Raw genomic sequence first — 27,224 nt, 5'->3', positions numbered from 1 at the left:
TGAAATTTATTAACTCTGTCAACACTGTAAATGCACCATCAGCACCTACGTTTCAATCCTAAATATCTCAGAACCTGTTCATCGCAGAGACTTGCAATCTTCGAAAGAATTTCTGAGACTTATTTTCAGAATTATGTAAAGGTTATGTAAATTTTGTAAAAATCAATTTAATTCACCTACTAGTGAGACCAAACAATTTCGATGCTACACCCAAAATCCGACGGATATGTTTCTATTACTTTTGGGTAAGATTCTATTGTCATTTCGGTAATAGACCACGCAATTGCGCATTGCGGTATTAAACTCATATTCCCGCAAAGGAAGTAAACGGTGGAATGAAGAATTTCGGTTGCTGTTCACGTATGAGTATCACACAACTACACACAACACTTTTTCAGTATGTGTTAACCTCGGCTCTGTTCGTATGTAGGATAATTCGGTCTAATTCTATGATAGTGTTAGCATCGGGTCAATCCAACAGGAACTCTGGCGGATTTCTGCCCAAATTCAGGCTGGAATCTGCCCCAATATTGGCAGAAACCAGCCGGAGTTATAGATTTTTTTTACTGGGTAGGTTGGATAGTGAAATAAAAAGTATAGTCAGTTTCCGGATCCGGCCAATGTTTCCGATCCGGACCAGTTCCCAAACCCTGTCCTCCATGATCCGGACCAGTTCTCGGATCCGGACCAGCACCCGGATCCGGACCTGGACCAGTGCCCGGATCTGGACCAGTCCCTGGATCCAGTCCATTCATTGCATGGATCCAAACCGTAGGTTTTGTTTCCCTACATGACGGGAAGGACTGTGCATGTTTTGTGCAGTCACTACCTTGCTGTTGACGTCCGTGATAGATAACAAATTTCAATTTAACACCCACCGAAATATCCCACCACTATTCCGAGTCGTTTTTTTTCTGGCTGTGCTTTGAAGCTAGCCGAATGTAAGCCGATTTTCAAGTTCGGATTCGTCGTGTAGAGAAAATCGAAACTCGTCTTTATCTACATTGTGTTTGCTTCGCTTGAAGCGCAATACAATGACAAGCGTAGTGCTATACACTTCCACACAATCCATCGCGTTAATATTTATTGTATAAGGCCGCTTACAGAGTGGCGGCGAGAAGCTGAGCTGGTGCTGGTACTGACATTAGAATGCGAGATGCGAGAAACCTGCCTGCAGCAAAATAAAGGGATGATGTCAGAGTGAAAGCGGACAGTCGGCGCAGATCCGCTCGGCTTTCACTCTGACATCACCCATTTGGTTTGCAGCAAGCAGGTTTCTCGCATCTCGCATTCTAATGTCAGTTCCAGCGCCAGCTCAGCTTCTCGCCGCCACTCTGTAAGCACCCTAAGAATTGATGAAACGTGAGTGCGACGCAGAGAAGATTTGCATGTGTTGGTATTGCCGTTTGGGGAATTTTTGTTGCGTTCGTTTTAGCATTAAACGTCTTGCTATTAGAACATTTCTTATTACCGTAAAAGTATTACGGGCGAGTTTTTGGTGTATTCATCATATGTGTTATCTGTATTTGCTCAATAAATTATCAAGATCTGGCGATATATGTCTCATAAATAAGCTGTTGCTTGTTGAAATCTAATTACGAGACACATTCCTAAGATTAGTAGAAGCAATCCATTAACCTTATAATGGCCAAAAGCTCGTTTGGAATCATTCTACGAATTAAAAGTGTTATGCGTTTAAAATAGCCTTCCAACTTATTTTTATGAAGGAACCTAAAAAATTACAGGCTAATAATTCTAATTCAAACCGTAAATATTGTACGTTTCATTGGAAACGAGCCATTCAATCGTTTTGAGGCGACGAATTGAATTGGCGCATTTGATAATAAATGCTGAAAATCGTTGAAAAGTTTTTATTAACCATTAAGTTTAATGTGTGCTAATTATTTACTTCAACGGAATTTGTTAATAAAACTGATTGAAAACTGTGCTTCTAAAGTTTCAGGTTTTCGTATGTTTTATTCACACTAAGGTTTTTACACAAAATTGCACCACCTTTTATTATAGTGTCATTCATCCCATAAGAAATAGATTGCGACGAATCGTGCGCCGAATAGCGCTACGAATCTTGCCGCGACGAAAAATAATCGTCGCATCTCCTTTGGAAAAGTACGGACAATACTTATACTGAAACAGAAAATCCTTTCTGATCAAGATTCGAACATTCAACGGTTTATTTACGTGCTTTGTATCCATCATCAGCCAAAGGCAACTGATTGGGTAAATGCAATTAAAATGTGATAAATGATATGAGAATGGTTCAATCTCATTGTTATGTGAATTGAATCGGTTTTATGACTTTCCAACTATGTTTATGTGATTCAGAAAATTTTTCGGAAAATTTCTGTCGAAGACACCAAGTGTTTGCGATAAACATATTCTGAGATATCTAGGATTGAAACGTAGATGTTGGTGGTACATTTGCAGTTTTGACAGAATTAATAAATTTCTGTGATTAATTTAACCCTTCTATTTTAAAATCGTAATAACATTTTTAAAAAAAATCCTAACTAGTTTAAATTTTCGGAAAAGTTGTTAACCACATACTGGACAAACTTTTTATAGCATTGGTTTCCCAGTTTGAGTGAAATAGTGATATGAACGTGCTGAGGTGCAAAAAAGTAGTGTTTACCGTACTAATTTCCATACGAACTTATAACTCAATATGTAAATTCGTGGAGCAACCCCCAAAATTTTGGGACCGCAAAAGGAACTCAAAAAGTGGTGTCTTGGAAAAAGCCTTACATTGTATTGTACATCCATTTTATGCATGAAAAAACTGTTTTAGATAATAAAACAAAAAATCGAGAAAGAAGCCATGTGTTTGTCTTTCAATAGGATCTTGGAATTGATACAACATTTCAAGCCAATCGTTGCTAGAGTCTAGTCGTTTAGAATGTACTTCATCGGGTAAATGAGATTACATTGGAAATGCTGTGTTTCCAATGATATTTCTATTAATTATTGAATCTACTAGACATTTTTTCCAGACTACACCCTCATTTATCTTAGCAAGATTTTCGAATTTGATTGTTTTTATTCATTTTTCATTACTGAATAAAAAGCATGTCAAGGAAATGTTATGAAAGATTACACTTTGTGTCGTTCTTAGAAATAAGAAGATTTTTTATGAGAAAATAATCATACAAATCTAGCCAAACATGTCAAATGGTCCTAAGTGCAAATGACAGTTTCTTTGTTTACTTTCTCTTTCGCTAATAACTCGGCAGTTTATACGTTTGTTACTTAACTCTTAGCCGGATCAGCTAGTCGAAATCGGACTTTTTCAATATATTATGAAACAATATTGAAAAGTTTTATGCTGACGCCGTAACAATCGAAAGAGAAAGTAAACAAAGAGAGGCTCTCATTTGCACTTAGGACCGTTTGACATGTTTGTCGAGAAATATGGTCTGTGTAATGGTACTAAACTATCAACACATAATATCCATGGTCTGGTACAGTCGTGATTCGCTGGTTAAACACTTTCTAATAGCATTGCTTTTTAGTTGGAACTTCGTTAGTTGAAATGTTGTTCAGTTAAGAAGAAACTGAATGCCTAAATCTCATGTCAAATTTACTTTGACAATCAAACAGACGATAGCTAAAGATATTCACAGATTCATTACGCACTAGTACCATCAGTTTTTGACATCTATCGATCGATGCAACTAGCGAATCTGTGGCGATAATTGGATAGAGGTTGCGTTCCAAGCAGCGAATCAACTGTAACTGTATATCCCATAAAACGGATTTTTTTTATTTATTCTTTGTGATTTTATTGTTGTAAAATTTTGTACGGACTATATTCATGTTCATGTATTGCCGCTTTTTGGTATTTTAGAGTAGTCACTGATAATTCGATGATAATTTAAAAAAAAGCCAAAGTTTTGCCATTCAGTTGCGTAACCACGCAAACTGTGACTTTGTTGTAGTTCTCGAAAAGGTTTCTGAAATCATGTGGCGTAACCGAATAGCAAAACATTTAAAGAGATTTTTTTCCTTAATTGTGTACTACTTCGAATAGGAAAGCTTCAGTTGAAACACATTCGAATTTTCGTTTGGGATATTAATAAAAACATTTTGGCATTTGTCTGCAGTACATTGAGCTTTATGGTCAAAACACATTATTATCTTGCACCAGAATTGCTGGTGTTTGTTGAGTTCTAAACATTCACAACTTTATGAACAACAAACAAAAGCTTGTCAAAAACCATTTGAAGTGGTAATAATCAACAGGGATAACTATTCCTGTATGTCTTGAAGATCTGACGATAAATTGGTGGTTTTGTACGAGCACACTATTAGTCTAAACATCTTGGCTATACACTAACAATTGGGTTTAAAAGGGGTCGAAGAGGAGATATTGAAAAGACTAGCATGGTAACTCAAATAAAAGCATTCCAAAACAAGGTTAAAATTGAAATCTTGAGCGTTTTTTCAAAAAGACATATCTGCAATGAGTTACTCTCTTTGTTTACTTTCTCTTTCGATTTTTACGGCGTCACTATAACATTTTGCACTTAATTTACAGTACAAATCGAAAGACGGTGGATTTAACTAGCATATTATGCAAAGAGTTAAGGGATAAATGTTAAAGTGACCGAATTATTAACAGAAGAGAAAGTAAACAAAGAGAGTAACTCATTGTAGATATGTCTTTTTGAAAAAACGCTCAAGAAATCTATAGTACGACTTATTTCGCCGTTCGTGCACTCTTCTTAGGTGGTGAGACCTTATTGAACGTCTAACCACAAAAGCTAAACGAAAATCTGTAAAATTCTAATAATGAGTCACAAGGGTGGAATAGGTTCTGAAATCAATGAAACCAAGTTCTAGCGAATCGTCATCCGTTCTCTAATTGTTAACGCATTCAGCTGATCCACAAGCGGATTATGTTAGAGTATAATTACAATTAGATAACTAACTAACACATCCGTTTTTCCACGCACGGCAATATTTTGAAATGCAAATTCATTTTAATTTCAAGCGAAGAGAATTGAGAGCTGCGATTTTTGGTTCCAGAGTTGTCGAAGATATGAACGGCTGGCGTTCAAAAGGGGCTAACCCACATTTTTTCCGAAATCGACATTATTGCATTTTTTCATAATTCTAGGTAATCCACGTGTACTACCATTTAAGAAATTTGAAAATAATTTTTAGATTTTTTGCTATTAGCAGTCAAAGTTGACCATGGAGGTAACCCCAGCACTAGCTGGCATCCAAAAGAAGCCAACCCCAGATTGAGTCTTATGTGAATTCAAGTTTTCTCGTTCGTTTTCCGAGGTTTTAGGAAAAAGTAGTCTATCGATTCGCAATCAGTAAATTTTATGTTGTAGCTCACATATCGGTGAACTCGATATAATACTGTTTTCAGTTGGATTGCATTGTACGTTGTTTCGGCCCAAACAGTCGTTCCAGAAGGTGAGAGCCGCTCACACACTTGCTGTGTATTGCTATTTTCTATCCATATATATTTCGTGCACAAATGTATATTATTGAGCGTATTTTTTCGAAAATTTCAGTGAAAGTTTCATGTCTCTACATTGAGAATTGGCCGAGCAATAAGGGATTAAGAGAAAAACGATGCATTGTGGTCAGAAAGTTAAAAAAAGTGGAATCCATTATTATCTTTCGTTATAGAGTTATGGTGTCTTCGGAAAAGTTGCTGTATGACACTTGGCGCTTTATTTGGTTGAATCACACTAGTTCGGTATTCAGTCGCTAGGATGGCGCTGTCATTAACTTTTTAATAAAGCTAGAGAGAAATGTGGCGTCTTCGAGAAACTTGTAGGACCTATTATTTTAAACATATTTTCTGAAGACGCAAACTTTGTAGGTTCTGTATGTTTCGAGATAGAGAAGGTTTTAGTTAAAACATTTACTTACAGATTTTTTTTGTTTTCAAAAATGCGCCATATTTCAAAACTTGTAGGACCTACAAAGTTGGTATTTTCAGAAGATATATTTAAGATTACCTGACATACAACTTTGCCGTAGACACAATCTTTCTATTTTGTTCCATTGAAATGTTGATAACGCCCCCCACATTGTTTCCAAATAGGCAAAAACGAGATCGAAATTGTTTTGACCACGAAAAAACGATTTTCAAGCTATAGTGTCTTCAGCAAAGTTTGTCTATAAAATATTCCCCATCTTATTCAAGTATTAGGTTGGTGATTAATCACCCTAAAGCTGAGAAGCAAATTTTTGTTTGGTCATTTATGAAAATAATAAAAAAAACTGTGTTCAGCAAAGTTGTAGAGAATATAATAAGAAACAACTTTGCTGAAGAGACTATGTATCTATCTTTTGATTTTAATACATATTTGTGGAGTTTTCTATGATATACCCCTGAAAATCACTTTTTTCAACATAACTTTTCTGGGTGATTTTTTTTAGAATTTCAAAATGTTCTAAGATTTTGTTTAGCATAAGAAAATACACAATTTTTGTTTCTCTCTCTTATATCTGTTGAGTTATCAAAATTTTTAGTACCAAAAAAGCAACATTTTGGTATGAAATAACACTCCAATCCGCAAATTTTCGCAGACAAAGCCATATTTATTCGAATCTATAAAACAAACGCGATCGAATCCAGGGATGACTATTTGTCGTATGCTGTCTCTTGCATGCAAAAACATATATTCAAAAAACGACTATAAAACCCTTTTATAAGGCCATCAATAATTACATCATACATTTAAGGGTAAAAGGAGGATGTATGAAGCATGCTGTTACACTGGTCGAGAGGTAGATGGTAATTTTATTATAGAATACGATTCTAAATGTCATTTTAAATCAGATCCTTCGAAAAGTCATTACTTTCAAGATAATTTTAGTTTTGTTTTAACGAAAACAATCAATTCCTGAATTACAGTTATTCACTGTTCTCCATCAACAACTATACACAATCAAATGTTTATCGTAATAAATATGATTTTTTGTATGCTTGCATCATTGAGAAACTTTTAACATATTTTGATATTTTATACTATTTGTACCTCAAAATACAATTGTCTTATAGAATGTGATTCTAAATGCCACTTCAAATCGAAAAGCTCATAACATTTTTATCCATAATGTAGTTATTTTCAAAATATTTTAAATTTTGTTCCAACAAAAATATTATATCGTTTTTAGTTATGACCTTTTCATAAGTTATTTGTGTTTCTTTATCAAGCACAGTTTTTCAAAATGCACATAATATACCCCGTAGTTTTCCGTTTGACATTATTGGGTACAGTAGTAATTATTGTTCGTGGGAAATATAAACTAATCTGAGATAGATTTCAATATGCAGCGTAGTGTAAAGAGGTGGAGTTATCCTTTAGGGGCCGTACACAAATGACGTAGCTTTTTTTTTGGCGATTTTTGACCCCTCCCTCCTCCCTAGTAGCATTTGGTCACAAAATTCTAACCTCCCCCTCGTAAATAACGTAGCATTTACCTACCCCCTCCCCCTCGTCCCATGCAATGCGCCCGGGTGATGAAAAAAAATTCATATGTTTTTCAATTATTTTAAATACATGTCTTTTCACAATGTTTGACGACTTTTATCAACATTTTCATTATAACAGCAAATTGCGTGCAAAATAAGCCCATTTCATGACAAATATATTGTTGATAGTTTTATTTTGAATTTTATATGTCAAGGGGAGCATGAAGACAAGTTCTCTCAGTTCACAATCGTGCATCTGCCAATGATTCTTAGAACCACACGTTCATCTAAATTACTAAATTTTGTTTGGTTGAATCCGAAGTGAAAATTTAATTCAGCTTCCAAACTTAGTCTACTAGATAGCAAAATTAGCTAACTAATGTAGCAAGTTAAATCCGCATACAAAATCTTTTCGGATTGTTGCGAACTTGTAATACCACGAATCGTAAAATTTACCTCATGAAAAATCGCATCCAAAGTAACTTGTTTGAATTTAAATTCATTTCTCTAGGGAATGGAGGATCATTAAATTGTTTTTCTCTAAACAATGGGTTTAAAACTTAACGCTACGTCGCACAACTTCTGACCCTACCCTTCCCCTCGTCACACTTCGTCACAAATTTGGTATACCCTCCCTATCCCCCAAAATGTTACGTCATTTATGCATGGACCCTTATCATATCCATTGGGAACTTGTTAATCTAAGTTGGTTTGGAAAAGTATTTAATTGCTACATAAAGTGACTAAAAAGTCGTTTTTGGGTACCTGTGTAATTGAAGGTAAGGCGGATTCTAGACTGTCCAGAAAAATAATGAATTTTTGAAAACTCAATCGGCCCACCCCTAAGTCGATTCCTAGTCCCACCGGGAGTACTTGCACCAAATTTGAAGCAAATCGGACAAGGCTAGCTACCGGACCAACGAGAAGATTTTTGTGGGATTTTTCGACAATTTAAATGGAGAAAAAATCCACTAGTTCGCGTTTTCGCCGCTAGGTGGAAAGATAATTTAATTGTCTACAACTTTGTCGAAGACTGCTAGTCAATCCGACTTTTTTAAAAGAAGTTGTTAAACATTCAGCGAAGTGATATATAATGCGATGTTTCCATAAAAATTACACTGAAGAACTGGGCAAAAGCAATATTGAATGACATTTTGATGAGTAATATTCAGGTAGCTGCTATGCCGCCATGATTTCTATGCCAACATCTAAAACATCGCGTTAGGGTCGATCCACAATAAACAGAATCAATTTCATTCGAGGCAATTTTGAGATAGTCGAGTTCGTTTAATTTGTTGGGTCACCATGGTGTTAAGTTTTTGTTATTCACCGACATGTCCAAAATAACACATTTCTTCAATTACCTATCCAATATTTTCACTTTTTAACAAATGTCGGAAAAGTGAGTCATGCCCTATGGTATCTGACTAGTGAAGATCGAGCATCGAGCAAAACAAGCAGAACAATTTGAACTGTCAGTGGGGCCCATAATTCGTGTGCCCACTGGGATGTTGACTTATGTCAGTTCAATACAAATGGGATAGGGGTGCCATATACGTGGTAATATTACCGCCCGGAAATCCCCTAAATTAAGGCTGAAGTTAAACCTGACTATGAAGAATTGTGGTAAAACGGATACACACGTTTTGTGCGGTCATTCTAGCTAACAAGGCTTCTAAATCTGTTCGCCGGACCTTTCTACATAAGATATACTACTTTTAATCAGCAGCATTCAGTCTCCTTTCGAGACATACAGTCACGAAGAATTGGGGTAAAACGGATCAAAAACGTTTCATGCGGTTAATCCTTCTACATTTTATGGAATCCTTAGACTTTTCATCTAAGAAACACTAACTTTGACCGACCTCGCTCAGCTTTCTTCCAAGTCATATAACCAGTCTTGAAAATAAACACAAACAACAAGGGAAATTGGAGCAAAACGAGTGTGATGGTGTATTTTACGGTGATTTTAAATACCTGAAATCGATTTGCAAGAAATTTGCAGATTTCGGGTAACAGCACTTAGCCTTCTATCAAGATATTGAAAAATGCAGTGTTTTTGATATTTTTTCCTACTGTGCGACGCCAGTAGAGAGGCGACTTCACATTCGGAACCCTAGATATGCCAACGTGTTACACCGTCCGATGTCATAAATCGGGGAAAAGCACTGAAGTAGTTTAAGGGAGAACACTAATGCAGTGCGACAATATCCTACCAGTGCTCAATAATCTATTTTATGTAAGCCCTTAGTTACAAAGAAATTTGTGACACATTGTGACAGGTGAACCGGGCAGGTTAACAGAACTTGATCGGAAAATACTCCTTTTAACTGTAGATAGGTGTAGTAATTTTTGTTTCATATTCGTATATAAATGTTACGCTTTAGATAGGTCACAGATCTTCTCTAGTTGCCAAAATAGGCGGACTATGCTGCACCATTGAGATGACAGTTGTTTTATGGAGTTTGATTTGGTCGAACAACAAGGTGACCATCGAGGTAGTTAGTTTGGGCCCACGAGAAAAGAACGATGTTGTGTTTTGTTCCGTTCGGCCTTTCTCCGCTGGGTTAATCCAGTTCATGTTCCAGTGTGCGGAAGTTCATTTCCGCGGATGTGTCGGCCCGTGCGAGAACTTCGGTTTGGTGTCGGGTCGCCAGAAAGGGAAGCTACGTGCCAAGGAGCTGCTTGCTTTCCCGACTAATTTTGAAGGACCCAGAAGATGCCTTTCCGCCCTCGCTATGAAGGATCATCCGAGCGAGCCCAGCTCTCCTTCAGAACTAATAGTCAGAGAGAGATAAAAGCGGGGCGATCAATGGAGCCTCTTGAGAAAAACACTGCAGTGACTCCCTAGCAACAGGAGAACATCACGACCGGTCGGAAGTATAGTTACTATATTCATAGTTAGGCGGAGACACTGAGCGGAGCCAATTGAACATGTCAAATGGTGGAACCAATCGAGCATTACGTCACATAACATGTTCTCTTTGGATGTATATGGAAAAGGTATTGTGATTATGGTCATAATTATTTTACTCTTTTCTTGTGTTATCGAGTGTAGAGAAACGAAAAGAACAAGATTTTTTTTTGTAACACAAAGAGATATTCGCACAAGTATGAAATCATATCATCAGATCTTCGAATTGGTTTTCCATTCGTACATGTGAAGTTCTAACTCACGACGACAATGAAATCATTAAGCTAGAGCTTGAACATTGGCATGGGTTGCCAGTGTTTTCTTCCTGGAATAAGAGCTGCCAGTTTTCCGGCTTTTGTGTCCGCCTAACTCTATATATAGGAACTCTAGTCGGAAGGAATCGTCCGTCACTAGCAGCAGATCAACGACCAGCGTGCAATGCAGTGAGGATAACTTGGGAGTGGGGAATGAAAGTTGGTAAATTAATATATTCCTTTGTTTCCCATTTTGTTTGTTTGATCGTGAAAATCCAAAAAATCTTGGTTGAAACACCTAGGCCGCCCTGTCATCTAGTGTCTGCCGGGTAGGTTATATTAGAACCCAAAGTAGTGGAAAAACTTTTGCTTGCATAGGGGGGAGGTTGTCAATTTTGGATAATTTTTCGTGGCGCAATTTATGAATAGAAGGCTATGTATTGGTCTGCTAATGTGACGCTCGCGACCGCGACGCTACCTTGTTTGTTTTGATAACTCGTTCTAGTACATGGAAAAATCGCCATCGCTCAGGCAGCGCAGTTTTATCTTTGATGGCAATAAAAATACAATCGTTGTAGACGCAGCAATATTAGTATATTCGTTGAGTGTATTTATCATTCTTTATTCCATGAGCTATTCTTTCAGGGAAATATTTTCTTTTTGCACAATTAAACGTACTTGTTTTCAAGAAAGAATCAAAGCAAATGTTTGTTATCCATACCTTAATACAAATTAGATATATTTTATACAAGAGTGTTGAGCCTATTCCATTTACGCTTCTATCACCGCCGAAAATTGATTTTGTTTAGTTAGTGAACCAAAATTAACATACCGTACCATTTTCTGTTATCAACTGTGTAACAATGACATCAGCATTACTCGGTTTCATTTGTTATTACTGTTTTATTGTTTGATAGCACTTTGTTATGAAACGATTAAAACATCATTACTATTCAGGCAATGTATAATTTCCTTTTTCGGATAAAAAATGAGAAATCAGTTCACGGGAAAGTCTATTCTGTTCTGAAACGCTTCGGTTAGAAATCTCATTACCACCATAGTTTGTAGAATGCCAAATCTTCAAGACACCGAATAGTTATTCAAATGCTTTGAACAACAACTAGAACGAATAATTCATTGTTTTCGTTCGTAAATTAAACGTATAATTCTACTGAAAAGAAAGAAATTAACGATGCAACGGAACGGTTTTAATTGATTTACACATTATTATCTGTTTGTTTATTAGGACACCAAGACAATACAGGAGTGAATTGGAATAACAAGTATAGTATAACATAACAATGATTATAACTACAAATTGTAAGAAAGAAAGAAAAATGCATCGAATCATATCAGTAGGCAAAAAGATCAGTTACAACAATTAAAGAAATAAACACTACAACGATTACACGCTTAGAGTAGAATGGCGTACATTTTACAGCACACGATTTTTGTTCATTTCTTATCACTTCGTGATTCGAATCGATGAGAGATATTGTCAGAGACTTTCACAATTAGACTCAGTTAGTTTGTGGAATTGTGAGTTGGAAAATTCAGAAGGGAACAGAACTTATGATTAGTATAGACTTATTTGGAGAAAGCTTGCGTTCACAATACAAAAAAGCACTCAAACCGATTTGGAAAAAAAGTTCCAGAAAAAGAAGACTTTTCAAATGTACATTCACTGTTGGGTTGGGATTGAGAACGGCATTTTTCCGTACACAATGCCAATGTGTTGGGCTAGAGAAAAGACAGTTTGTGATATCGCATACATGTAGCACAGTACATAGAAATAGAAACAGATTACACATCGGGAACACTGACAGTAGCATCCACTTAGAGTCTACTCTCACGACACTTAGCTTACAAGTATATTTTGATGTTGTGTCTAGTATCATATAAAAACAGATTCAATTCAATATATGCACATTGTTGGCGGCATCATCGGTAGAGCTATGAGGCCGATCTGCCTTTGCATGGTGGCGCCTTCTAGTGTACATCACGTGTACGTGCATGAAGACTAGGGGGGTTCAGACGAAATGGAACCAATTCCGAGTGAAATGTTCATGGCAAATTGTCGAATGGTCCTGTAGGATGGAACAACACTTCGAATGGGGGACAATTTGCTCTGAACACACCTCAATTGATTGCATTTTGCGGCGCTTCCTTTCCCGAACTCCGTTGAAAACTTGCAGGCGTGTTAATGCTAACAATCTACGACGATCTATTTGGGAAGTTGAACACCAGAGTATTCTTTTGGCCCTGATAAGCTGGACGTTCCATAACATTGCTAGGCTTGAGAACAAAACAAAAATAATCGAAAATCAAATTAGAAAAGATATTTGTAACTTTAAATACAACAACGCGTCCTATTGGCTAAAGGGAGTATCCGTTGCGTAGACCAGTAGGCGTCTTCGTTACGCAATGTATTAAGATTTGAGCCCAAATAATCGAATAATAGGTAAATCCCAGCACGTGAACAGTTTACCCGAAAGCGTACTGCCCACGTACTATCATTCCCGTTAACAGTTTGTGAAGTTAGCTGTACCGATAAAACCGAGTTACTGTGCGAAAAACTCAAAACAAAATCCAAGTGTCACTCGTGAAATGAAAAACAATGTTATGGAAATCCTCTATTGAGTAGTTGTTATTGGAAAACTGTCACAGATTAGACGTGTTTGCTAAGCGTTTTTGGTTTGGTTTGTTAGAGAAAGCTCGGCATATGTTTGTGAACAAAATCAAGCACAGAAGCGAGTCCGATCTGATTAATTGGTAGAAAACCCTATTCTAGTAGAAACGGTCCAAGGGGGTTGGTTGGAGAGGTGGGGGAGGGGGGCGTTGTCGTTTCTAGGTTGGGTGGGTTGGTTGGGTACTGTACACATCTGTCATATCGTTCCGGTACATTGAACACTAATACAAATAGCAAAACACCAAAAAGTAGGAAGGTTTCTGAATAAATAAGTAAAAAAAGCCCTTTTCTCCTATAGGTTTGCTTCTTAGCTGTCAGTGGTCGTCCTGGTGGGGGGTGAGGTCTTGGGTAAGGGGTCAGTGCAGTTGTCGAGATCTGGTAATGTATTTGGCTGGGAACCGAAACATGACAGAAAAACAAAATTAAGCAGACGGGGAGCGAAACAGATACATATACAGATAGAAACATAAAAGTGGGATAATTGAATCGTTTGTTTTGTTTTTTTTTTGAGAGGGAAATAATATGAACAGAAGGGTCAAAAGCTGGAAAGCACTGTAGTTTTCTAGTAAAATCTCACCTTCGCCCCCGCTCATTCTTCAGTGTTCCCCCATACTTGGGTCTAGTTCCGATCAAGTCTATAATCTCTGGTATACAACTTGCAAATATCGCCTTTAGTTTTGTAGCAACGATTGTTTTTTTTGTTTGTTCATGTTTTTGTTTGACACGAATGCGCGTAATGTGTGCCAATTTGTTTGTCGTTATTCAGTGAATGATTTTGGGTACAGGAGTGAAGGATTTCATGGTTTCAAAGCGCATAACACGTGGATGTATTCGTTTGCGGGTTGCACCGGTTCACACCCAGCCGTTGGGTAGTATGGTTTCGACAACACATGTATTAGTACAGTGTGGAGTTCAAGGTAGAGTAAATGGAATTAGAAGAAAAAAGAAAACAAAAAAACTTGAATATTTGCTGAATCAAAAACACCGAAGACTAGTAGATATACGATCAATAGTTGGAGAGATTAAGTCGACGACTAAGTTTGTTACAGCACGTGTCTTGGTACATACGATAAAATACAACCTAGAAAAGAAAGAATTCGGTAGCGCTAGTCTCTGCTGTATTACATTTTTTTGTCCAAAATTACTCGCTAAACGAGTCGAAATGTCATCCTTGGCAGCATCACGACACGATTAAAGGAAAACGTCGACCGCCTCTTCGTTTTTTCCATTGTATTCGTGTGCCATAAACGGATCAATATGCACGTAAAATCATCACACACATACGCGGCCATTTTCGAGATGGTAATTAATTTTTCACCTCGAATGTGTGCAAAACTGAGCGGTGCATTTTTGTGTGAACCGGTCCATTTAACTAACTAACAACATTCGGAAGTAATGGGTAAGGCGTAACAATCATTGTAAATCGAAATACTGATAACAGATGAAAACGTAAACTTAATTACAAAGTACAAAAAGACAACTCACGCACACACTCCTGAAGTGAGATACTAGCTTTGTTTTTTTTCTATTGGAGTTTAGGCCTACGTGGGATGTGAGGTGGTCAACACGCAATCTTTCACACTTTTGCATATGGTGTCGAACTCTTTGGTTTGAAAAGCAAAAACATACCAATGGTCGGAACCATTGTGCTTTGTGGTTTGTGTGCGTGTATTTGTCTAGCTAAAATGATGGATAGTGGCGTGGTATGGATGTACAGTTCACATTATGTTTGTAATATTCGTATCGCACACCGGTGAGAGTTGTTTATTTAATTTTTTAAATCTAAATTTCGGGACTAAATCTATATTTTCTAAAATGACTGCCTTTTATAATTAACCATCATCTTTTCCCTGGCCCATTAAAATTTAAAATAAAGCAATGATTCTTCTTTTGTCTCATAAAAAGTAGAATCAAGGCTGACAATATTTTTACACAACACGAACTTTCAATCTCGTTTGGATTGACATCCAGCTCTGTAGATGACGCTGTATGATAGTTTATTGAGAATATATCCTAAAATTGAACTACTATTACGATAATTTTCATTTTGGTCTAGATAAGATGCGACTGATCGATTCTTTCTATCTTCCGACAGAAGCGTACCATACAATAAAATCTTCTATAAAATGGTTTGTTATGACTTTTTTGAAATATGACTACCAAGCGTTTATTCTTTATAACTTTTATGTACATGAATACGAAAAACTGTCCAAAAATGAGTTCTTTTGATTTAAGTTTTTAGTTAACCACGACAAAAAGTCACGTCGACTTACTGTATCTGCGAGGAGGCACCCAACGCATTCAACGCTTTAGCTAAAAATATTCCGAACAACATTTGGTCAAGCAGTAGTAAGCTGCTGAACTGTACAGTCGTGGGTATAGCAGTTATACAGAGTTCGGACAGCGATCCAACAACATCGGCTGAAGAGGATTAACCCGAATCAGTAACAAAAAATCGAAGAAACACATGATATCGGTTTTTAGAAAGAATATAGCATTGGGGACCTCTTTATTGGAGTTGGGTGGATTGGCCGCTGGAAAATTGTTCACAAAATGGGAATCGGTTTCGGTAGAAATCCCGCCGCCAGTGAACTATAGTTACAACGAGCAAGTAACATCAGCTAACAAAATAAAAGTTAACGATTAGGTTACTATATTATAGCCGAAAAGAGATTCCACTCGTATTCGGCAGTGATGCAAATACCCATCACTTCATGCGGTGCAGCTTACCTGAGAGGGTTGGAATTCATGAAATACCTAAGCAACACGAATCTGCACAAACTCAACATGGGAAATCGTCCCAAATTTATATGGTTGTTCGATGTAACTCTATGCTCTGACAGGATTTTTGCATGAGCTGTCGAACTGGCTCGAATCATCGTTATTCTTTTCTTTTTTATGTACACCATGTCTTCGATGGCTACTACCTTTTCTGCTAGTCAGCAAAACACAATTTCCATATTGATTAGACTCTTGAGAATTTTTCTAAGCCGGAAGTCGCTATCTTGGAGTTCAAAATGGTGTCCAATCTCGAACATCGGCTTCTACTCGTCAAGCTTATACCGAAAGTGCTAATATTGTTGGGACTTGGGTCATAATTAATCTTCATCAATTTCCGTCATCTACAGTGCGAGGAAAAACTATACGTAATTTTTTTTCTTAGTGTGGCAGATGCCGTTATGAATACTTGTTTATATCGATATATTGGTGTAAACAAATTTAGAAAGTTTCAATTCAATCTGTTCACGTTCTTCCCATTACGAGAGGACGCAATCGCAATTGATTCTTTGCAGATCCGTCTTGCAGATGACTACTGATGATGTAGTAAACTACATCATCAGTAGTCAAGTAGTACTAGTAACGTTCGCAGCAAATAATAACGTGCAATATGAAAACGTAAAAACCAAGATACCTGTATATATGGACCTAGATCTGGCGGAAATTAGCCTACACGATTTGGCACCCCCTTTCCCTTTCCCTTAAGCGATTGGAGATCTGCATAATTGTCAGTGGACGGCATTTTGAAACATTCATGAATATATTCAATGCTAAGTTAGTACATATACATTCCTCGTAAATATATCATATTCCTTACATAAACGATGAAACTATGACATAACGTATGCGGAATAAAATTTGGACAAAATCCAAAAGGCATTTTTTTGTAGAAAACTCTTTATTGAATGTTCTCTCTATATGAAAACATTTTTCAGCTTATTAACTTAATGTAGAAAAAAATTTGAGCCTATTCGAAAAGGTTTATGACAGTTTGCAGGATCTTTTTGCAAAGGAGTTGAAAAAATTGATGTTGGCATATTCTTAATTTCTTTCTTAATTTTAACTATCATGTTTGTTAGTTTTATGTCGAAAATTATTGGCATATACTCTCTGCTTCAAATTATTCCACAAATCCTCATTTGGACGCAGTTGTGGTACATTTGGAGGGTTATCAGCCTTTTGTACAAAAAGTATGCCATAATCCTCCAATGCGTCAAAGCTTCTTTTTGGCATAATAGCTAGGTGCCAGATTAGACGTTCGCTACCATTTTGGTCACATGGTATCTCCTAGCGGGTCGAAATTAACACTGGATGTTTAAAATAAGTGTGCCTAGACGTTTAGTATGGTGCCTTGCACAGGGTTGCATTTTTGTTTTAATGCTGGAAGCGTTGTCTAAATTTCATTCCGCATACGTTAAATATTGATCACGGATAATTTTTCCTTGCCCTGTACTCACCAACACCTCATATTGATGTATATTTTGTTTTATGGAAAGCGGAAACCTCCACCATGGATTCAAAGAAAACAAAATCATGAATTTCCGGCTTTTACTGACCACCTCCTTTGGAATAAACTTCTTATTGGTATTAGTTTCTAGCGTTTTATGTTTACCACAATTCGCCTTCATATATTTCCTGATGGTTCCAACACAGAGAACAGACATATAGGTTAGAACAAACTTTCCCGAAAAACCTGTGTAAACATTTAAATGAAAATACGTTGAAAATCACCATCGTATACAGGTTCGCATGCGTGAATCACCATTGTATCCAAGTTTGCACACAAGTCCCGTATCGCGATTGCTGGCCGATCGAAGCGCCGACAGTGGCAAGTTGCTACTTGCTATTGTCATTTTAAAGCGACAGTTTTATTTCTTACACAAGTTGAAAACTTGACTTGCTTGTCAGTTCTCAGTGGTTCCAATCATCAATTTCCGTCATCTACTTTCCAACATCTTTGAACTGAGACCCATATTATTGTAAATTCTTGCCTATTATAGTAGGTTGAAGCCGCCTTCTTGGGTTTCAAAATTACAAGAATCATCGATTTCCGACTTCTACTAAGCTTGGGAACGAGAATTTATTGCGGTTTTTACGCGGATTTTTCAATTCACGCGGATTAGCAAATTACGTAGTACGTATTCCCCGCGTCAAAGCAAATATATCTAGACCTTTTATTCAAAACGACACACAGAGGAGTAACTGAGGTCGAATCCTGGCCAAAATTAATTACTGCTGCTATTGCTGTTATTGCAGAAGACATTTTACTATATTCTTGAGGAGATCTTTGTGAATACATTTGTTTTTCTAGTTGCATAAACAAATGATCAGTGGAAAAGGAGGAGGGGAAGGGACGTCAGTGCATGTATTCGTAGAGATACAGTTTTCCAAACGTAGTATTTGGCCCAACAGCATTACGGTGTACCACAAATTAGCAAAATTTTCAAATCGCTTGGAATTTGTGGATCGGACAAGTCCGGAAAAGTTCTTATGTTTTTTGGATAGCTGGAATCTTGTTTTGTAATACTGCTTCAGCAACTTTGCCGGATCTTGCCGTTTAATATAACTTTTTTATCATTCAAGTTTGGAATAAAATGTTTAAAAAACGTATTTAGGCTGAAGTTATACAAATGGTTGTGTTCAACTACGTATGTAATAATATTGTTTTATTTAATACATTCATCATCACTAGAAAGCGATATTGCTGGATATATAATGAAAATGATTAAAAAACCGTTTAAAATATCACTATTTTGCATCAATGCAAAAATTCTTTAACAATTTTCGACATATTCATAATTTTGCCACGTTATACAGTAGGCTTCTAGGTATGTAAAAAAATATAACGAAACAAAAAATCGAAAAAAAATTTTGGTTATTGGCCAAGGAATTTGTTCTAGTTACTCCTCTGTGCGACATATCTACAATGAGTGACTCTCTTTGTTTACTTTCTATTCTGTTAATAAATCGGTCGCTTTAACATTTATCCCTCAACTCTTTGCATAATATGCTAGTAAAAACCACCGTCTTTCGATCTCTGTAAAATAAGTGAAAAGTGCTATAGGGACGCCAAAGAGAAAGTAAATAAACAGAGTCACTCATTGTAGATATGTCTTTTTGAAAAAAACGCTCAAGATATTTTCTATACCACAACGAGTAAGTTCAAAAAGCCGTCATAATTCCCAATCATATCATCTGAAAACTGATAATATATACTGAAATATCTCTGGTATCTATCACTATTCCGACTCCAGTGCATCAACCGATGTGGCTCAGTCACACTTTAAAAAAAATGTAATTTTTCACCAATAACTTTCATGTTACCTTTATCGATATTTTATTCAATGTTATACCGATATCTGACATAAATTTTGAAGACTTCGAACAATATCCGAAAAGGAGTATTTTGTTTCCGAAAAATTGGTTATGTAAATTTGTACGTATAATTAATGTATTTATATATTCTATTTCCTGTGAAGTATAATCTGTTGTCATTAAGGTTAGCATAGTCTCTGTTGCCAATGAAAAGATGAGGAAGTTTTATGCCCACTGGAGAAGAGCTTGACTCCAGCGGGAATTCATCTACTCCATTGATAAATAAATAATGAAAAGTGGTCAAAACAACTGATGATATTCGAATACTTTTTAACACCATCATCTAGTAAAATCAAGAAGTTTAACAACCATATTGATAGAAAAAAAAAATAATTCGTGATTCGCTGGTTGGTCGATTTTCAATTCAACGATTTATTAGTTGGACCTCCGCTTTTTGGTCAATTACGCAGTGGTCCAGAGTGCAAATTTAGCAGGAATTTTAATGTTTTACTAATACTATACAACTTAGTCTTATTATTTTTTTGGGAAAATTTTCGATGTTTGCGAGTCCCTCATTTTTGTGAAAACAACAATTGTTGTAGTTCTAATTTTACCAAGATTAAAAAATTAACTTTTGTTCATTTTAGATTCATTTCATTTAGTCATATTACTTTCAGTGAAATTGCGAAACGTCAAATTTTAGAAAAGTTTGCTGAAGACATGTAAGGTCTATCTGTCATTTGTTTTATTTTACCAAAAATTTAAATTCAAGGTTTAGGATGTTTCTTAGTGCTTTTTAGAAAATTTAAGTTTTATTCGTCTAACTTTTGCGGTATTTATGTAGAGATGAAGTAGTCTTCGGACAACTTTAAGATTGTTTTAGGGCGAATTATTTGTTCCATGGCACGATGTACCTAACTATTATCGTTGAAAAGTTTTGAGATTTTTTTGTCAAAGATGGCTTATTTTTAATTCCAATATCACTGATTGGGGCAAACGAAAGATAACTCTTTTTTTAACTACTTATAAGGTCATGATTCGAGGCATAATTGAGCGACAACGATATTTTTCAAAAATTTTGCAAAATTTATTTCAAAAAGTCAAGTTTTACTATTTTAAGTATCTTTTTGATAATATAAGCTAATGTTTTGATGTATTAGAAGTGTTTGTCTTCAAAAACTCTCAAAATCATCTAAATGTTAGTGAACAATGAAAAGTGCAGAAGTTATATTAAAAATTTAGTATTCAGAACGCTTGTCGAAGTAAATTTTTCCAATGAAACGAAAATACCTTGCCAGAACACAATTACTTGGGCTGTTGCTATTCAAATAATTTACTTCATATGTTTACATTTTCGGATATGAAATTGGCGTTTCTTTTAGACACATAACTTAATTCAAAAACCATTAACCCGGTAAAGTAAAGATTGAGTCGTTTATGTCGTTTCGGCTTACCTTATATGATAGGGTGCGATTTTTCCATATTTTGAACATCTTGCGGTAATATACGTGAAACAAGAACTACTTCATGACGACACGTAAATGTCCGCACTAACCTCATTCCAGCAAATTACATCCGGAATGAGATTCGGAATGTGGGCAGATTTATGTTCGATTTCCAGCGCGAATGCAACAACCCACATTGTTACATTTTGCACTGAAATTCTAACAGAAAACTTTCCGATTGCAATGAGAGGGGAATCTGCTGTCAAAACGAGTGAAACAGAGAGTTGTGAGAGAAACAGTTTAAAATTTTCTCTTGGTGGCAACTAATGGGTAAAATGAATGGGCGGAAACAGTTTGTTTTAGATTTTATTTGAAAATTTTTCAATAGGTTTCTGATAAGCTTCTATACACTGTTCCCACATTTTTTTCTGTATCAAATGTGTGTCTATTTTACAACTACAATAATATAGTTTCTCCAAAAACCCAAGTTTTAATATCTTTCCAATACATTTATTAAAATTCATGTTAGCCTCCACCGAAGAAGCGCCATCTCTTAAAAATTTTCATGAAAGTATTACCTAATTCCACGTTGATAACCCCTTACGGTAGGCTAACTTGTTCATCGGTGTGCGATACGAATGCTGTGTAGTAATGTCGAACAGTGGTGTTTGTAAGCTCCATCGTGATAATCCATGACCTAAACTCAATCTGAAGTTTACCACAATCGAAACGTGGTTATCATCTGATCTGTACATAAAATGTGTGTATGTGAATGGACGATTGCAGTCAGTAATATCAACAAAAATACTGTTTCTTTTCTTTAATTATTGATTTCGCATCAAAACTGGTAGATTTGCATCGAACGACGGACTTTATGGCAGCAGCAGACTGTTGTTATATTGTTAATTGACCGCAACGTTATTTATACATGACACAAACACACTAACAAACAACGTGAAATCGAATGACTTTTTTACTACCCTTGATTCTTATCTCCCAAAATCTCATAAGTGCGGTTTGGCTGGGAATATTTTCTATTAAGGAAGGTATTCAACAGTCTGCGGCCACCCTAAGGAACCGCCACAGATTAATTCGCATCTCTGGTTACAAATCGCATCGCTCACAAAATAATCGTAGCAATTTTTTTCCGTTGGATAGGCGTCGATTTCTTGGGACTGTCTCAAACAGAGGTAGTCTACTAATTTGTTTTCTTATTCTTTCTCTCGCGCGTGAATCTCGAAACAACAACAACAATAACAACAACAGCAGCAACCATAACAACAAAAGAGGAGAGGTAAATACAACTTAAATTTACCGCACTGTTCCTAGATAATATTGCTAGGGATGTTAGGGCTGGCAACCGGTGCTGCGGCAGTTTTGCCTAAAACGAACAGGGTGGAACACATTCCCCCTGTTGCCACCTTAAAATTGACATTTCATAGCTCTGAATTTAATTGTTTTTTATTCGCTTCAAGTAGTTGAATTGCAATTAGAAAAAAGTAGGTAACGATATTTTGCGCTCTAATATGCGTGGCTGCGGCATACAGGCTGTGCAAGCGAAATTAAATTTTCTACGTCAAATGTATTTATTTAGATAGTATTATAATATGTAAAAGTGAAGAATATATATATTTCTTTTTTTTAATGAAATGTAAATAAAGGAAAGAGATTGCTTGATTGGTAAGTAGAACAATATAAGATGAACGAGAAACGCAAAAGATAACTAGGAAAATGAAGTTGAAAAATACATATTCTCAGCGATATGAGTGGAGACAGCTTTCAACGAAATAATGAGTAAGTAATAACACAAACAATAATTGCACGTAAATTATTCTGTGAATCAAACATAAGAAAAGTGTTGAGAAGGAATCCGAAGTAGAAAGATTTGTGCTATATTTATAATGTTTGATATACTGTTTGTTACAAATCAGCTAAACTAGTTTATTTAATATATAGAAAACTCATAAATGAAAAAGGAATGCAATCAAACTGTGCAGTAAAAATTAATATCTAGGCAATTTCAAAACAGAAAAAAGTTCTAGGAGGTTGCGATTTGTTAGAAAGTGGCTTTCTACGATATCATTTCAGAAATCTCTCTGCATTACGTTTTGGATCCCAAGGATCCAGAACTCGGTAAATCCAATTGGTGGTGAAAATTTGGTTTTGGAATTACGTGACCGCGTTTCGTTTCATTGCCGTTTTTCTCTCTCTCTCTTTCTCTCTCTGATTTGATTTTTGTTACTGGGTATTTAAACTTTCCACGTGTGGTTGAAAGGTCGACACTGGAAAAAATGACCTTAAGGTGGGAGTGTATAGTTTTTGTTCTTTCTAAAGACGTAAGAGTTATCTCCATTACTGGTGTACAGAAGGGAGCTTTCGTTAGATTCGAAATGGACTGGAGATGTCAGATCCAATACTTTGACACATTTGGAAGCAAATGATGAGAAAGGGGAATTTTCAGTCAAAATGGATTGACTGCACTTTAGTGTTTGTTTTGGTTCATGATTATTCGTTTAGTAAGCACTTAAAATGGGATCGAACAAAAGCATGAACACGTCAATAGAACATTCTATTAGTATTGTTTTGGGAGGTGGAAGCATGTAAGATGGGGCAAGGAAGGAGTATAATAAACATAAGACCAAAATCACTGGTGTCCTGTGTAATTATTTATCCATGAAATTGTTTTAGAGTGTACAGCTAGATGATTCGAAACGTAACTGATGTTGTTGAGGTGGCAAGCATGCACTTTTCACTGTTATTTTGAAAACCAAGGAAACGCAACTCAAGAACGAAAACCTCTTAACCAAGAACAAAAGGCAAATAAATTAAACCAACAGTAAGAGTTAACAACATAAATGAACAATGGCTGATAACTGAAAGAGAGCGTGAAACGTAAAATATATCATCAAACTTATTTTGATGTTATTTCAACATATTTTCCTGTCGACAGGAAAACTTTCTCAGCTTCTGTTCTCACTTTCCGATGGTATTTTTCTTCTTTGCTTATCGAGCCTAACATGTGTGACTAAATGCAGAAACAAACACCTGGCTTCGCATATGCGACGGAAAATTTCCTTGTCACTGGCAACAGTGAACTAATCCGCACAAAAAATGACAAGCCACAAAACTGAGTTGAGATACATGCCGCCAAGAAACCAATGCCTTATCGAAATTGCTTTGATCAAATCAAATAATTGAAGAAAAGAAATGGAAACTATCCGCGCGACTTCTCATTGTTTAAATCCACTTTACTTAGACAGTAGTTCCAAGGATGAAACATTGCGAGTAGACAGTCTGTAGTAGGTTTTTTTTTATATTGTTAGCGTTATTATTATAAATAGATCTTTCGATGCCACAATGGAAATTGTATTTTTAATATATTTCTTCTACTACGTCATGTTGATGTGGAAGCATCTTCATTGGGTATTGTACCCCCTTTTTAAACGATATTGGTTTGTTACATAGTGACGCTTTGTTGATGAAATAAATCAAAATAAATTTGCTGTTCACTATCCGGCGATTGATTGAATGTGAGATGGGGTATAAGGATTAGGGTGAAACTGAAAAACAAAAAAGCTACGACGACCGAACGACTCTGGCTACTTTGAATCGTTCTCGCTGAAACGGATTATTCGGTTGTCAGTTATAGTTACAGTAAAATGTAAGAATATAGTGGTTGAAAACCTTCCCACTGAGATGCCCAAAAATTGTTTCAAAATCGTTCAACACGGGTCTTACGATGACGTCTGTTGAACCGTCCAACGAACGTCCTTCATTGGACGATTTTGAAACCAACCGTTCTTAGAAGGTTGTTTCATTAGAAATCGAATCGACGAACTAGTGAAGTGTACTAGGTAGAAGAAATGAAGACTTTTCTTTGTAATATCCTAACTACATATGAGAGAAATTTTTCGTTCACCTCGAACGAAAAAGCAAAAATTTCGTTTAACTCGTAATTAGGCGTAAAAGCCAACTGTCAAAAAAACGCTTTGGATGAATATCCCGGATAATTCGTTACTCTCTAAGCACAATTGTTTACAATTAACTACAGAGAAAACTTTGCAGTCGTTTGTAGATTTAATGAGGTGGAAAAGCAAATATATCAGACTGTGCAAACCAGAGCATCTCTTTGTTTGCTTTTTCGTTTGATTACTACGGCGCCACTAAAAATAGAAAAACACAAGAAACAGAACTGCAGAGAGAAAACCAGCATTTTTGGCAACGTATGCCTCGGCATTGTATGGCAACACGTCCAATGTTATAAGGATAGGCAATGTTTGATTGGATTCGTTTTTAGACAGTTAAACCCGAATCCAATCGATACAAAATGGAGTCTCCGCAGTTCTCTTTCTAGTTTTTCTACTAAAAAACTTTCCAATAATGTTGAACAACGTTGCGAAAGACCACGGATTTGACTAATTTCTTTTGAAAAGAGTGGAAAAGTTACCGAGCGGAAAAGAAAGAAAGCAAAGAGAGACTCTCATTTGCACATGGGATTTTTTTTGAAGAGGCTTGGTCTACACTGGTATTCACTGTGATTATTACGGCTGTAATTATACACCAACAGGTGGTATTATTTTGCAAAATGTTCGAGCAGTCTTGCACACTTCATTTTGTTTTACCGAATCTCAGGTTTTTTTCGCAAATTTTACCCAGTTTTACACAGCCGAGCACCCAGCTAACAAAGCTTTTACCCAGATCTCAGTAGAAATTACTTTTGTTTTGCTGAAACTCGGAAAATACATCGCTGAAAATCAGTAACTTAAAGCCACTTTGCTGGGTTAGCAGTTGAAATTTTTTACTGAATACTGTGCGGAAATTATCGAACTAAAATGAGTGTGTGGACTATTTTCATTTCTGTCTGAACAGCCCGGCTGACTGGGTGCCAATAGGTTTACACTACAGACACTTCATACAAAGACTTGCGGAGACAAAAACAGTAAAACTAGCAACCATGAATAATTACTGGCATCATGGAAGATCCCATAAGCTTTGTATGGGCTTCCCGCTTTACTTCCCCTCAAAATACCATTATGCTCGTTTGGCTGTAATTGTTGACAGTCCGTTTGGCTGCACTTTTTGACACTTCGCTAGTCTGTGTATAAAGTGTTTGTAGTTTACACCTAAAACCTATCTGACACTCGTATTGTTGATGCAAATTTTTTAAATGGTTTATTGCAACTTTTTCTAAATATCAAATTTAAACATTTCTATAACGTATTTCGATATAAAATGGATTTATACTAAAAAGAGGGGTGATTGGCAATTAAATTCTTCCCATACATTTTTCTCTCTGAAACAGTGACATATAGTGTAAATTCAATATAGGGAGACCGGGGTAGATTGATTCACGGGGCGGGCACGACAATTCAGTGAACATATCTTTTATTCAAAACCTTATAGGAAAACGGATCCACGTCTATCAGAATACCCTGCGCAAATACCCCTCAAAATGCTCGTCGTTTTATTCGCTAGTTCTATAACAACCTGGGACGGGACATGCGAAGACGGTATTTTTCCATAATTCTCATGACTAGATAATGTCAGGTAAAATTTAATGTCAATGATATCATTTAATGTAAATATAATGCACATATTTGAACCGATGAGATACAAATTTGTGTCGAAAATCGTACTGTATACACACGAAAAAAAATTTGGAAAGAGCGTTTCTGGACCAAGTGTAGAACAAATAAAGTACAAAATATACAATGCCGGACAAAATGATTAAGATGATTTCATCTAGCAGCAAGGCACTACACGGATTTGCCAATGAGCATTACATACGATATTTGTTGCATGAAAAATAATGTGTTGTAAACTGAAATGGTGTTTTAACGAAAAACCGTTTAAACCGTAGAACCTACCAGAATGAGAGTCAGGATTGTAGAAGTCTAAAATTTAGTTATTCAGGGCCTGAGTTGACGAGTTATCGGTTATCATTTTCGACAGACCAGTAGCATGAAGCACAGAGGTACAATCCGAGAAAACTCCGAAAATTTAATGAATAGATTTTCATTAAATAACTTTTTTATCCGATTTTAATTTCATTTTCAACCTTTACATGGTGTCAGTTCTTCCAAGGGTTAATGATTAAACCACGCTAGGATTTACTCGTCTGTTCTACAGATTCAAAGCTCTCTCGGTGTGTTGCGCGTTGTTCCCGGTTTTCGTCTAACTTGGCTTCTCATTAATTCCCGAAACCTTGCAAGGACCTTTGAAACGGTCCAAGGATGTATGTTCATCAGTTTTCCCAAGGCGCGAAGCAATAACTCAGGTTTTTGCATGTGAGTGAACAAAATGCTTTCCCCAACGGTTTGCAGATTTTCTTTCGCAATCTCGCTGACATCTGGACAACTGAGCGGATATA

The 27,224-nt window shown here is 36.3% G+C and overlaps 1 protein-coding gene across 4 annotated transcripts in view; it reads right to left on the bottom strand.

Annotated features, from left to right (window-relative positions):
• LOC131677701 (calcium-activated potassium channel slowpoke) overlaps positions 1 to 27,224 on the bottom strand; it is a 226,900-nt gene that overhangs the window by 117,953 nt on the left and 81,723 nt on the right. For 2 of the 4 annotated variants that reach the window (XM_058957668.1, XM_058957669.1), the window contains exon 7: positions 13,894 to 13,985. The exons of the other annotated variants lie outside the window; for them this stretch is intronic. In XM_058957668.1, the coding sequence (XP_058813651.1) occupies positions 13,894 to 13,985 (92 nt within the window). The remainder of the gene's footprint in view (positions 1 to 13,893; positions 13,986 to 27,224) is intronic. 4 annotated transcript variants of the gene reach the window in all.

Source organism: Topomyia yanbarensis, chromosome 1 (assembly GCF_030247195.1).
Source record: "Topomyia yanbarensis strain Yona2022 chromosome 1, ASM3024719v1, whole genome shotgun sequence".
Taxonomy (NCBI): Eukaryota; Metazoa; Arthropoda; class Insecta; order Diptera; family Culicidae; genus Topomyia; species Topomyia yanbarensis.
This window is presented reverse-complemented; position numbering and strand designations above follow the sequence as displayed.